The following is a 12,717-nucleotide window of genomic DNA, read 5'->3' on the forward strand; positions in this document are numbered from 1 at the left end:
AGCTAGTTACATATTTGCATTGTTATACAAGTATTTTCTTATTTTGGTTAAAGATGGCTTTTTGAAGGGACTCCTATTCTTGCAGGGCAGATTAGAGGACCCCATTACATGGTCTGATACATTGCATTTTATTACATCAGCCAGCAGTATTTCCATTTTTTCATAAAGGGGTTTCAGCAATGAGGTAAAAGATTGCAGATAATCTCCAGTAAATCAGGCACCACGATATTTTATTTATTAAAAACTCCAATAAAGTTTTCAGTAAAAAGTGTTAAGGAGAACTTTTCTTTTTGATGAAACATCAATTTCACAACGATCGTTTCAACCTTATCTTGAATTATAAAGCTGAGTTGGCCATTTCAAACTAAAGAGGAAAAAAGAAAAAAAATTATGGAAACATTTTCCTAGTAAAATATTGTGGGAAGAAAGTAAAGAGAAATTGTACACAATTATATTATCAATTCCTACTTGTAAATATCAGAACCTGTGTACATGAGTTTTTTCTTGCTTTGATGCTTGAGAGTTGAATGGTGAATTCATTCATTCATTTACTCAACAGGAACTGCTCACCTGCTCTGTCCAGTGCAGCCAATTTTTTAAAATTAATTATTATTATTATTATTTTGAGATGGAGTCTTGCTCTGTTGCCCAGGCTGGAGTGCAGTGGTGTGATAGCTCACCGCAACCTCCGCCTCCCAGGTTTAAGCGATTCTCCTGTCTCAGCTTCCCGAGTAGCTGGGATTACAGGCACGTGCCACCATGCCTGGCTTATTTTTGTATTTTTAGTAGAGATGGGGTTTTGCCATGTTGGCCAGGCTGGTCTCAAACTCCTGACTTCAGGTGATCCACCTGTCTCGGCCTCCCAAAGTGCTGGGATTACAGGTGTAAGCCACCGTGCCCAGCCTCAGTGCAGTCAGTTAAGCACTGGGAATATAAAGAAAAAAAAGACATGTGACCTGTCATCACAGAGCTTATGATTCACTAGGGAAGATAGACATGGTAGACTCATGTTACAGTCTCAGGTGCTATGACAGACAAGCACACGGAAAACTGGAGTAGAGCCCACCCTAAAATGAAGAGGGTAAGATTGGGCAAAGTGGTCCATGTCTATAATCCTAGCACTTTGAAAGGCCAAGATGGGAGGATCACTTGAGCGCAACAGATTGAGACCAGCTTGGGCAACATAGTGAGACCTCATCTCTACAAAAAGTTTTAAAAATATATTAGCCAGGTGTGGTGGTGCATGCCTGTAGTCCCAACTGCTCAAGAGGCTGAGGCATGAGGCAGGAGGATCACTTGAGCCCAGGAGTTTGAGACCAGCCTGGGCAACAGAGTGAGACCCCGTCTCTACAAAAAGTTTTAAAAGTATATTAGCCAGTGTGGTGGCACATGTCTGTAGTCCCAGCTGCTCAAGAGGCTGAGGCAGAAGGATTGCTTGAGCCCAGGAGTTTGAGGCTGGAGAGAAATCATGCCACTATACTCCAGCCTAGGTGACAGAGAGAGACTCTGTGTCTAAAATTTTAAAAAATATATAATTTTTTAAAAAGACAATGAGAATGCTCAGAAAGGCTTCCTGGAGGCATCATGAAGGATAAATGGTAGTTAACTGATTGGAGAAGACAATAATAGTGCTAAAAAGTCTCTGTGTTTCAAATAATAAACAACCTAATGCAAACTGGCTTAAGTGCAAAAGAGAATATATTGGTTCTTGTACCTGAAAGGTCCAGGGAATTTTAGCTTCAGTCATAGCTGGACCCAGGATCTAGTAGAGTATCATCAAGGATCTGCCACTGTTTGTCTACCCAACAGCATCTCTCTTCTTCCTTGTTAATAGAGCCCCAAATTTGTTCACTCTCAGTGGAACTGCTTTGTCTTTCAGGAGTGGCTGGGCTTAACTCATTACATCTGTGACAATCCTGTTTCCAATATAGTCATATTCTGAGGTCTTGGGAGTTATACTTCAGCATATGAATTTTGGGGTGATACAATTCAACCCTTAACACTCTGCCTTTCCCTTCTCCATTTCTCTGATCTCCTGCTGGTATCTCTCGTTGGCTGGACTGATCTGGAGGGTATGTTTACCGGAAAGGGGTCCTGATCCAGACTCCAAGAGAGTTCTTGGATCTTGTGCAAGAAAAAATTCAGGGTGAGTCCGTAAAGTGAAAGCAAGTTTATTAGGAAAGTACAGGATTAAAAGAATGGCTACTCCATAAACAGAGCAGCCCCGAGGGCTGCTGGTTGCCTGTTTTTATGGTTATTTCTTGAGTAGGTGCTAAGCAAGGGGTGGATTATTCATGCCTCCCCTGTTTAGATGATATAGGGTAACTTTCTGATGTTGTCATGACATTTGTAAACTGTCATGGCACTGCTGGGAGTGTAGCAGTGAGGATGCCCAGAGGTCACTCTTGTCACCATCTTGGTTTTGGTGCACTTTGGCCGGCTTCTTTACTGCAACTGTTTCATCAGCAAGGTCTTTATGACCTGTATCTTGTGCCGACCCCCTATCTCATCCTGTGACTTGGAATGCCTTAACCATCTGGGAATGCAGCCCAGTAGGTCTCAGCCTCATTTTACCCAGCCCCTATTCAAGATGGAGTTGCTCTGGTTCAGTGCCTCTGACATTTCTAATAAGGTTACATTCCGAAGGGGTTATACTTCACCATATGGATTTTGGGGTGATACAATTCAACCCCTAATATTCTTTCTTTCCCTCCTTCATCTCTCTGGTCTCCTGCTGGTACCTCCCATAGGATGGACCCATCTGGAGGGTACAGGAGCCTGGTTGATGTGAACCATGAAAAGCAGCTTCCTGAGGCACAGAGCAGGGTAGGGAGGATGGATCTGGAGGGGCAAAGAGGATTTCCAGGACACTTTGTAGCATCTTTCTTCTTGGGAAGGATCTCTCCACATGACAACCAACACCTCTAGACTGACTTGATTCTTAGCTCCTGCTATTTTATAAGAAGACACAGAGATTTTATCACCCAATTTCCATAACAATTCTCTAAAAGAAGTTTGCTGGTATTCTTTGGGTTACAAGAACAAACTTGAAATGGAAATAGAAGACAGGATATCTGGTGCTCCACCCCATTGGCAGGCTCAGCTTATCTTCTCCCCATTACTCTGGGATGTCTTTTCCCTTGTGGCTTACTAGATATCTATCCCGTAGGGGCTGCATTCAGCTGCCTGTATTGAAAACTCAAGAACAGTGGTAATAAAACGAATGAAGTTTATTTCTCCTTACACACTTAGATGTCCAGAGTAGGGCAGGCCCAGGCTGGTGCCATGGCTTAAGGAAGTCAGCAAAGACACAGGCTCTTTCTATCCCCTGCTTCACCATCCTTAGCACGTGGCTTTGGGCCTCATGGCTAAAAGGGGCTGCTCCACTTCCAGCCCCACATCTGTGTTCCAGCCTGGAAGAAGTGAAACGAAACTTCAAGGAAGAAGGGGCAGCAGAAATCAGGAAAGCAGAATTTTCTCAGAGGTCCCTAGAATATGTCTGGTTTTATCTCATCGAGCAGAACTGTATGACATAGCTGTCCCTTGCTACATGGGAGCCTGGGAAAGGTAGATCTTTGGCTGAGCTGATTGCCATTTGGAAGCTATCAAGTTTCTATTAATAAGGTTGAAGTGGAGAGTGGACCTTGGGTGGAGAGCTAGCAGGGTCAGCCACACTGCTGGCGGCACCTGTGTGCTGCGGAGTGTCTCGTGAAGGTGGCACTCAGACCCGAAGGACTGCTGCTCGGAGGATTTGAGTGGATTTGGGGTAAAGCAATATATACAATTACTCATAAAAGAGAAGCACAGTCTAAATTTAAATAACAAATCCTTCAATTCCAAAAGCATGTAATAAGCCCCGATATGAGCACTGTCTTTTATTAGTACCTAATGTCAGAAAATGTGCTTATTGAAAGAGGACTAAAGAAATGTCTTTGGAATTATTTGCCCAAGTTACTGTCTGTTGATGTTCTTATAAATCTCATAAAGGATTCGTGCGTATTTCGTCTAACACAAGCAATCAATTAACCTCCCTTCCTTTTTCCTACTCAGACATGTGGGCAAGGTAAGAATATACAGTTGACTCCTAAACAATACGGATGCCAAACCCCCGTGCAGTCAAAAATCCACTTATAACTTTGGCCGGGCACAGTGGCTCACACCTATAATCCCAGCACTTTGGGAGGCTGAGGCAGGGCAGACTGCTTGAGCTTAGGAGTTCGAGACCAGCCTGGGCAACATGATGCAACCCCATCTCTACAAAAAATACAAAAATTAGCCAGGGATGGTGGTGTGTGCCTGTAGTCTGAGGTACTGGGGAGGCTGAGGTGGAAGGATCACTTGAGCTTGGGAGGCAGAAGTTGCAGTGAGCTGATATCACGCCACTGCAGTCCAGCCTGGATGATAGAATGAGGCCCTGTCACAAAAAGAAAAAGAAAATCCACATAAAACTTTTGGCTCCCTCGAACTTAACTACTAATAGCCTACTGTTGACTTACCAGTCACTCAAATTTTGTATATGTATTATATACTCAAAACTTAACTACTAATAGCCTACTGTTGACTTACCAGTAACACAAATTTTGTATGTTTTATGTATTATATACTGTATTCTTATAAGTAAGGTAGCAAAAGAAAATTTATTAACAAAATTATAGAAAAGAGAAAATATATTTACTAGTCATTAAATGGAAGTGGATCATCATAAAGGTCTTCTTCCTCATCTTCAGGTTTAGTAGGCTGAGAAGGAGGAGGAAGAGGAAGAATTGGTCCTGCTGTCTCAGGGGTGGCAGAGATAGAAGGGGAGGCAGGAGAGGCAGGCACACTTGGCGTTAAGTTTCTTTTTTTTTTGAGGCACAGTCTCACCCTGTTGCCCAGGCTGGAGTGCAGTGGCCAGGTCTTGGCTCACTGCAACCTCCACCTCCCAGGTTCAAGCAATTCTCCTGCCTCAGCCTCCTGAGTAGCTGGGACTACAGGGGCCCACCACCATGACTGGCTAATTTTTGTCTTTTTACTAGGGACGGGGTTTCACTGTGTTGGCCAGGCTGGTCTCGAACTCCTGACCTCAAGTGATCCACCCACCTCGGCCTCCCAAAGTGCTGGGATTACAGGCATGAGCCACCACGCCCAGCCGGTGTTAAGCTTTATTGAAAAAAGTCATGTATAAGTAGACCTGTACAGTTCAAATCCATATTGTTTCAGGGTCAGCTGTAATTTAATTATCTCTTCTCTCTTTAGAGGAAAAGAACCAAATTCATTGCCTGTGATTTTCTGACCGAGTGGTTATACAAGTAAGTTGTTCATGTCTGACTAGTCAGTGATCCTAAGAATTCAGTCGTGTTAATTTGCAAGCAGAATAGCAACAACTGACTTGAATTTTTGCTTATTGCTTTCTTGTCAATCAAACATGGCATCGTGACCAGCCAAAATCCAAAGAGGGCAGGGGAGCCATTCACAGAATTTTTCTCCATTCCATTCGTGGAGGAGCGGCTAAAGCAACAGTGAGTATGACACAAGGCTTTGAATAATTTATTCCTAATTTAAGATTGCGTTAATAATAGTTTTCTTCAATCTAAGAGAACAAACTGATCTGATCCATACAGGACTTTTGGCCAGTCATATTTGTGACTCCTGTCTCTAGTTATTCTTAGCCTAGGCTAACCTTATCCTAATCAGGCCAGTAATTTCATTCAAGAAGCACTCCAGAAACAAAATAGAAAACTTAAAAAAAAATTATTATCCTAAGTAATTTATCCCTCCATTCCCTTCATTTTTCTCTCTCTCTCTGAATGTCATTATGTCTTAGGAAATATGGCTAAGCTTTTCTAAATACTTAGAAAATACTAAAAAAGCTTAAATAATAAGTTACCTGCATCAATTCTCCATTTATAATATAATAAAGAACATGACAGATAAAATTAAAACTCTTTGACCATTCTAATATGGGTTTCCTCCCCACACTGAAGTAATCACTTCAGTCTACAGTGCAGCCTACCAGACCTCTTAGTTATTTAGCTATATAAAATCAGTTTATGCTGCTCTGTCTATGGAGTAGCCATTCTTTTATTCCTTTAATTTCTTTTTTTTTTTTTTTTTTTTGAGACGGAGTCTGCTCTGTCGCCCAGGCTGGAGTGCAGTGGTGCGATCTCGGCTCACTGCAAGCTCTGCCTCCCGGGTTCATGCCATTTTCCTGTCTCAGCCTCCCGAGTAGCTGGGACTACAGGCGTCCACCACCAAGCCCCGCTAATTTTTTTTTTTTTGTATTTTTATTAGAGATGGGGTTTCACCGTGTTAGCCAGGATGGTCTCGATCTCCTGACTTCGTGATCCGCCCGCCTCGGCCTCCCAAAGTACTGGGATTACAGGTGTGAGCCACCGCGCCCGGCGGATCACGAGGTCAGGAGATGGAGACCATCCTGGCTAACGTGGTGAAACCCCGTCTCTACTAAAAATACAAAAAATTAGCCAGGCGTGGTGGTGGGGTGGGTGCCTGTAGTCCCAGCGACTCGGGAGGCTGAGGCAGGAGAATGGTGTGAACCTGGGCAGTGGAGCTGGCAGTGAGCCAAGATGGCGCAACTGCACTCCAGCCTGGGTGACGGAGCAAGACTCCATCTCAAAAAAAAATCAGTTTATGTCTGGCCGGGCATGGTGGCTTATGCCTGTAATCCCAACACTTTGGGAGGCCGAGGCAGGCAGATCACTTGAGGTCAGGAGTTCGAGACCAGCCTGGCCAACATGACGAAACCCCATCTCTACTAAAAATCCAAAAATTAGCTGGGCATGGTGGCACATGCCTGTAATCCCAGCTACTCGGGAGGCTGAGGCAGGAGTATCGCTTGAACCCGTGTGGTAGAGGTTGCAGTGAGCCGAGATCATACCACTGTACTCCACCTGGGGGACAGAGTGAGACTCTGTCTCAAAAAAAAAATTTAGACTCTCGGCTCTCAGTTGTCACATATTTTGCTTAAATCTGCCCTCTTTGAGAATGCCAAGATGAATAGACCCTTGGCTGACTTTGGCAATTTTGGGAATTTAAAAAACCCCAGATATTAACCGGTTTTTTTTTAAATCTAAGATTACACATTGAAAGGAGAGAAACATCGGAAAACCTTGTTTCTTATTTAGCTTTTAAACCTGTGCCTGATTTTAACTGCTATGAAATGTATAGCCCAAAATTTATTGATTTACATATATTTTTCTAAGACAAGCTTCTTTGAGTATCACTCTCTAAGTTGCTGCTTTGCCTTGAAAATAAAACATTTTTCCATTTGTAATAACCAATGAAAAATAATCTTAAAAATAAGATAACTTCTCTAATAAGAATCCTCTTAGATTTATTTATTATACAAATACCTTAATTTTAAATGGCACTGATGTCTACAGGAAGCTCATGTAAATATACTGTGAAGGAGCAGTAGCGGTCATTTCAGCTGCACTCCACAGGAACAGAAACACAAGAGCTCTTGCTTTAACTGGCATTTGTATTCTCTACATCCATGACCTTTCAAAGAGATGCCCAGATGCATGATAAAAATTGAAATGATATTAATCTATTTGATGCTATGAATATCTATTGAACACCTACCCAGTTCAACTGCACAGAGCTTGGTGCTGTGGAAAAAACAGAGATGAATAAAGTATGGCCCTGGCCCTTGGGGTGAGGGAGACATGTTTACAACTTGCTGTAGTTTCTGTAGTGAGTGTTGTAATTCAAATGTTAACAAAGCATTAAAGGGAAGTGGGGAAGCATGAGACCATCCACGTGCCCTTCCTGGTGGGCCTGGAGCCAGCCCAGCTGGGGCAGCAGCCAAGCTGGTTGGTGCCCAGATTTGGTCCAAGGCAAGAACTCAAATGCTGCATTCTTCTTGTCTCAAGTAGGAATAGTCAGAGAATCAAGTAGGAACCAAAGTTCTTAAGGAGAACAAGGGTGGGAGCCGGGAAATATCCAGTCCAGGTTGTCTCAACCTTGGCATTATTGACATTTAGGACTGGATAATTCTTTGCTGTAAGAAGCTGACCTGTGCATTGTAGGATGTTTTGCAGCATCTCTGGCCTCCACCCACTAGATGCCAGTAGCACCCTCCTACAGTTGTGACAATCAGGAATATCTCCAGACATTAGCGTATGTCCCCAAGGGGAATGAGGCAAAACTGCCTCTGGTTGAGAACCTCTGATTTAGTCCAGTAGTTTCAAAACTTTAAACCAGCACTTTGGGAGGCCGAGGTGGGTAGATCACTTGAGGTCAGGAGTTCGAGACCAGCCTGGCCAATGCAGTAAAACCCCATCTCCACTAAAAATACAAAAATTCGCCAGGTCTGGTGGCACATGCCTGTAATCTCAGCTACTTGGGAGGCCTGAGGCAGGAGAACTGCTTGAATCCAGGAGGCAGAGGTTGCAGTGAGCCAAGAAGGTGAAACGGGAAAAGTTACCTTGTCCCCCTCGCAGGGCGTTCAACAGGGGGATGTGGCTCGCTTCTTCAGTGCCCTGCTGCTCAAACCTCTAGGGGAGCATACAGGCAGGCAGGTTGTGGGGCTCCCACCCGGTGGCGGTGTCTATAGGTGAATTTACAGCTGAAGCACCAGTAAGCATATGTTACCGGGTGCTCTCTTAGTTTGCCATCTATAGGCAGTTTGTGTTAACCAGCTCAATTCACTGTCTACTTTGTTGCAAGGACAGAGGGATTTCTGTATCCCAGGTTCTTTCCTTTGTGTACCGGAGGAATCAGATCACACGTGGGCTTGGAGAATGAGTGCAAAGTTTTATTGAGTGGAAGTAGCTCTCAGCCGATGGAGGAGCCAGAAGGGCACCATGGTTTTTCCCATGTAGTTGGGCTGCTCAGTGGCCACAGCTCTCCTCCGACTAACTGCCCTGGCCAAACTCAGCCTCGTCCTGCGAGGTGCCTGTGCCTGTCCGTGTGCTCTTCTGCTGGCGTGCTCCTCTCAACATCCTCTCCATGAGCAGCTGCTTGTATCTTTTTCCGCTGACGTGCTCCTCTCGAACTTTTTCTGCCTGGGTGTCTGCCTGCTAGGGTCTCGGGCTTTTATATGCCCAGGATGGGGGGCATGGCAAGCCAGGGTGGTCTTGGGAAATGCAATATTTGGCAGGAAATGCCTGTTCTCATCTAGGTCCCTGGGGGTGGAGGCCTAGCCAGGGACCACGCCGTCCTCTAGGGAGCACTTCCCTTACCCCCTTCTTCCCTTCCCAGCACTCCTGTATCAATGGTACCACTGCACTCCAGCCTGGGTGACAGAGCGAGACTCCATCTCAATAAATAAATAAATAAACAAATAAATAAAATAAAATCACCCAGGGAACTTTGGAAAAATATTGGTACCTAACTTCACCCAGATTGACTAAATCATAATCTTCAGGTATAGCCTGGACGTTGTTTTTTTGCTTTCTTTTTTTTTTTTTAAAGCTTCCTAGGTAATTCTAATACATAGCCAGGATTAAGAGCTTATCCATCCATAGGACAGAAAAAGTACTGCATCCAGGAACTAATAAATAGTATAATTGAGCCATTGCTTCACTAAGAGCTTTGATACATGCCATCTCATTTAATCTTCACAACAACACTAGGATGTAGGTACCAAAGTTGAGAGCCCACAGCTGGAAAGTCGACCATGAAGTGAGACGAGTTTGGGACAAATAAGGTGATTATATGAGTATTATGGATGGACATTTTGAGTACGGCTTAATGATACAAATTGGAGGAAGATAACTTTCGAGGGGGAGACTCTGTCAAGGCTTTTTAAAGGAAGTGAAATATAAACTGCAGTAGTACTGCAGGCAGAATTAAGAGCCTGAGCTTTTGGGATAGATAAACCAGCATTCAAATCTCCACCACTGGCTGGGTGCAGTGGTTGACACCTGTAATCTCAGCACTTTGGGAGGCTGAGGCAGGCAGATCACCTGAAGTCAAGAGTTTGAGACTAGCCTGGCCAACATGGCAAAGCCCTGTCTCTACTAAATATACAAAATTAGCTGGGCGTGGTGGTGTGCGTCTGTAATCCCAGCTACTCGGAAGGCTGAGGCAGGAGAATCACTTGAACCCAGGAGGCAGAGGTTGCAGTGAGCCGAGTTCGCACCACTGCACTCCAGCCTGGGTGACAGAGTGAGACTCTGTCTCAAAAAAAAAAAAAACACACAAGAAAACATATCTCCACCACTTACTGATCCTATGATCTTGGGCAAGTATTTATTTATCTATTACTGTGTAACAAATTGCCCCAAAATTTAGTGGCTTAAAGTCATAAATATTATCCTATAGTTTCTCTGGGTCAGGAATTTGTTAGCCGCTTAGCTGGGTGGTCGTGGTTCAGAGTCTCCCATGAGGTTGTAGTCAAGATGTCACAGGGGGTGCAGTCATCTGAAGGCCCAACTGGGGCTGGAGGTTCTGCTTTTAAGATGGTGCACAAACATGGTGCTGGTTGTTGTTTGGAGGCCTTAAATTTTCCCCATCTGGGTCTTTCCATGGGCTGATTGAGTATCCTCATAACATGGTGTCTAGCCTCCTTCAGAGTGAAAGATTTGGGCACAAGAAAGAAGCATGGTACCTTTTATGACCTAGTCTTGGAAGTCAAATACCTCCATTTCCATCACATGCTATTAGAAGCAGGTCACCAAGTGCCACATTCGAGGTTTAATAATTAAGCTCTACCTTCGGGAGGAGGAGTATCAAAGAATGTGTGGACATATTTATTTTAAAAGCATCACAGCATGTCTGTCTCTAAGCCTCCAGTTCCTTATTGGTAAATGTGGTGGTTGTGAAGATGCAGTGATACAGCTACAAATGGGATTGTGAACAAGCCCAACCTATAGCAACATGTGGCTTACTAAATGGTGAATAGTGGTTTATTGCCATTGGTGGACATTGTGACATTCCGGGCCAAAGACCCAAAGATGGGAGAAGAGACAAGATTTGTTCCAGTCACAGGAAACCAGCATTGCTAGCTCCTGGAGTGTGTGAGGACATAGGGATGAGATGGAAGCTACGGCTAGAAGGCAGTTAGGGGGTGGATTATGGTTTTCAGTAAAAGAAAGAAGTTTGGGCATTATTCCATAAGCAAGAGATCATTCAAAGGCTTTTGAGCAGAGGTAAAATGGGATTAGGCTGTTTTGGAAAGATAATTCCTGAGACAGTGCAGAGGACATCTGAGACTGGGGAGAGCCTGGAGTTGGGGCTACTAGTTCCAAGACTGTTTATAGCCATAAGGTATTGAGTTAGGGCCATGTTAGTGGAAAAGGGGGAACGTGGGATGGGTAGAATGGATGGATGACACAGGATAAATTTAGGGGTAGAGAAGGGGTGTGCCTGAAATGGTGAGATTTGCTCCTGGGTATGTGGGCGGCCCATAATGGAAGCCAAGAGACCCAGCCAGAAGAGCAAGTGCAAGGGTAAAATGATGATTCCTGTCTGGGGCACATTTAGATTGAGGTGCTTCTAGGATATCCATGCCAGAAACATTGGCCTAAAGCTTACAAGTAGGATATGAAGAGAAACGGTTTGGGAATCAAGAGCCCCACATCGAATGTATGGATTAAGTCAAGATGGACAAGGGCTGAACCAAGAGGTAGCCCAGAGTTTATTCCAGAAGTTCAATGAATGGCACTTACTCTAAGTCATGTGGTTGGCAGTGTAACGATGACTTGTTTCAACTTAGAGTCTATATTGATTTTAAATGACTGGCAAGGAGAAATAGGGGTGTGTTTATTTTCTATTGCTGCTGTTACAAATCGCCCCAGAACTGGTAGGTTTAAAACAACACAAATTTATTACTATACTGTTCAGGAGATCCAAAGATTGACTTGGATTTCACTGGGGTAAAATCAAGGTGTTGGCAGAGCCTAATTCTTTTCTGGAGTTTCTAGGGGAAAATGTTTCCCTGCCTTTTCAAGCTTCTAGAAACTGCCTGCATTCCTTGGCTAGTGGCCCCTGCATTCCTCTTCAGAGCCAACAATGTTGCATCTCTCTGACCCTCTTTCTTAGTCATATCTCTCTGACTCTCTCTTTTTAGGGGGGCGGAGGGGGTGACAGGGTCTAACTCTGTCACCCAGGGTGGAGTGCAGTTGTGAAATCTCGGCTCACTGCAACCTCTGCCTCCCAGGTTCAAGTGATTCTCCTGCCTCACCCTCCCAAGTAGCTGGGATTACAGGCATGCACCACCATGCCCGACTAATTTTTGTATTTTTAGTAGAGACAGGGTCTCATCATGTTGGCCAGGCTGGACTCAAACTCCTGGCCTCAAGTGATCCACCTGCCTCAGCCTCCTAAAGTGTTGGGATTACAGGCGTGAGCCATCTCTCCTGGCCTCTCTGACTCTCTTTTGCCTCCATCTTCCACTTTTAAGGACTCCTGTGATTACATTAGCTCATCTAGATAATTCAGGATAAACTTCCCATTGCAAAATCCTTGACTTAATCGCATCTGCAAAGTTTCTTTTGCCATTGTCAGGTAAATATTCACAGGTTCTGGGAATTTTTGGGGAGGGATGAGAGGGTGACAGGGTCTCCCTCTGTTGCCCAGGCTGAACTGCAGTGGCACAATCACAGCTCACTGCAGCCTTGACTTCCTGGACTCAAGCCATCCTCCCACCTCAGCCTCCTGAGTAGCTGAGGCTACAGGTGCCTGCCATCACGCCCAGCTAATTTTTGTATTTTTGGTAGAAACTGTGTTTTGGCATGTTGCCCAGGTGGGTCTCAAACTCCTGAGCTCAAGCAA

At 44.4% G+C, this 12,717-nt stretch overlaps 1 protein-coding gene across 3 annotated transcripts in view; it reads left to right on the top strand.

The window, feature by feature from the left end:
- Positions 1-12,717, top strand: part of IQCK (IQ motif containing K) — a 139,750-nt gene that overhangs the window by 40,689 nt on the left and 86,344 nt on the right. For all 3 annotated transcript variants that reach the window (XM_054454213.2, XM_054454212.2, XM_063655232.1), the window contains 2 exons: positions 5,236-5,288; positions 5,421-5,498. In XM_054454213.2, the coding sequence (XP_054310188.1) occupies positions 5,236-5,288; positions 5,421-5,498 (131 nt within the window). The remainder of the gene's footprint in view (positions 1-5,235; positions 5,289-5,420; positions 5,499-12,717) is intronic.

The sequence above is a fragment of the Pongo pygmaeus genome, chromosome 18 (genome assembly GCF_028885625.2).
Source record: "Pongo pygmaeus isolate AG05252 chromosome 18, NHGRI_mPonPyg2-v2.0_pri, whole genome shotgun sequence".
Lineage (NCBI taxonomy): Eukaryota > Metazoa > Chordata > Mammalia > Primates > Hominidae > Pongo > Pongo pygmaeus.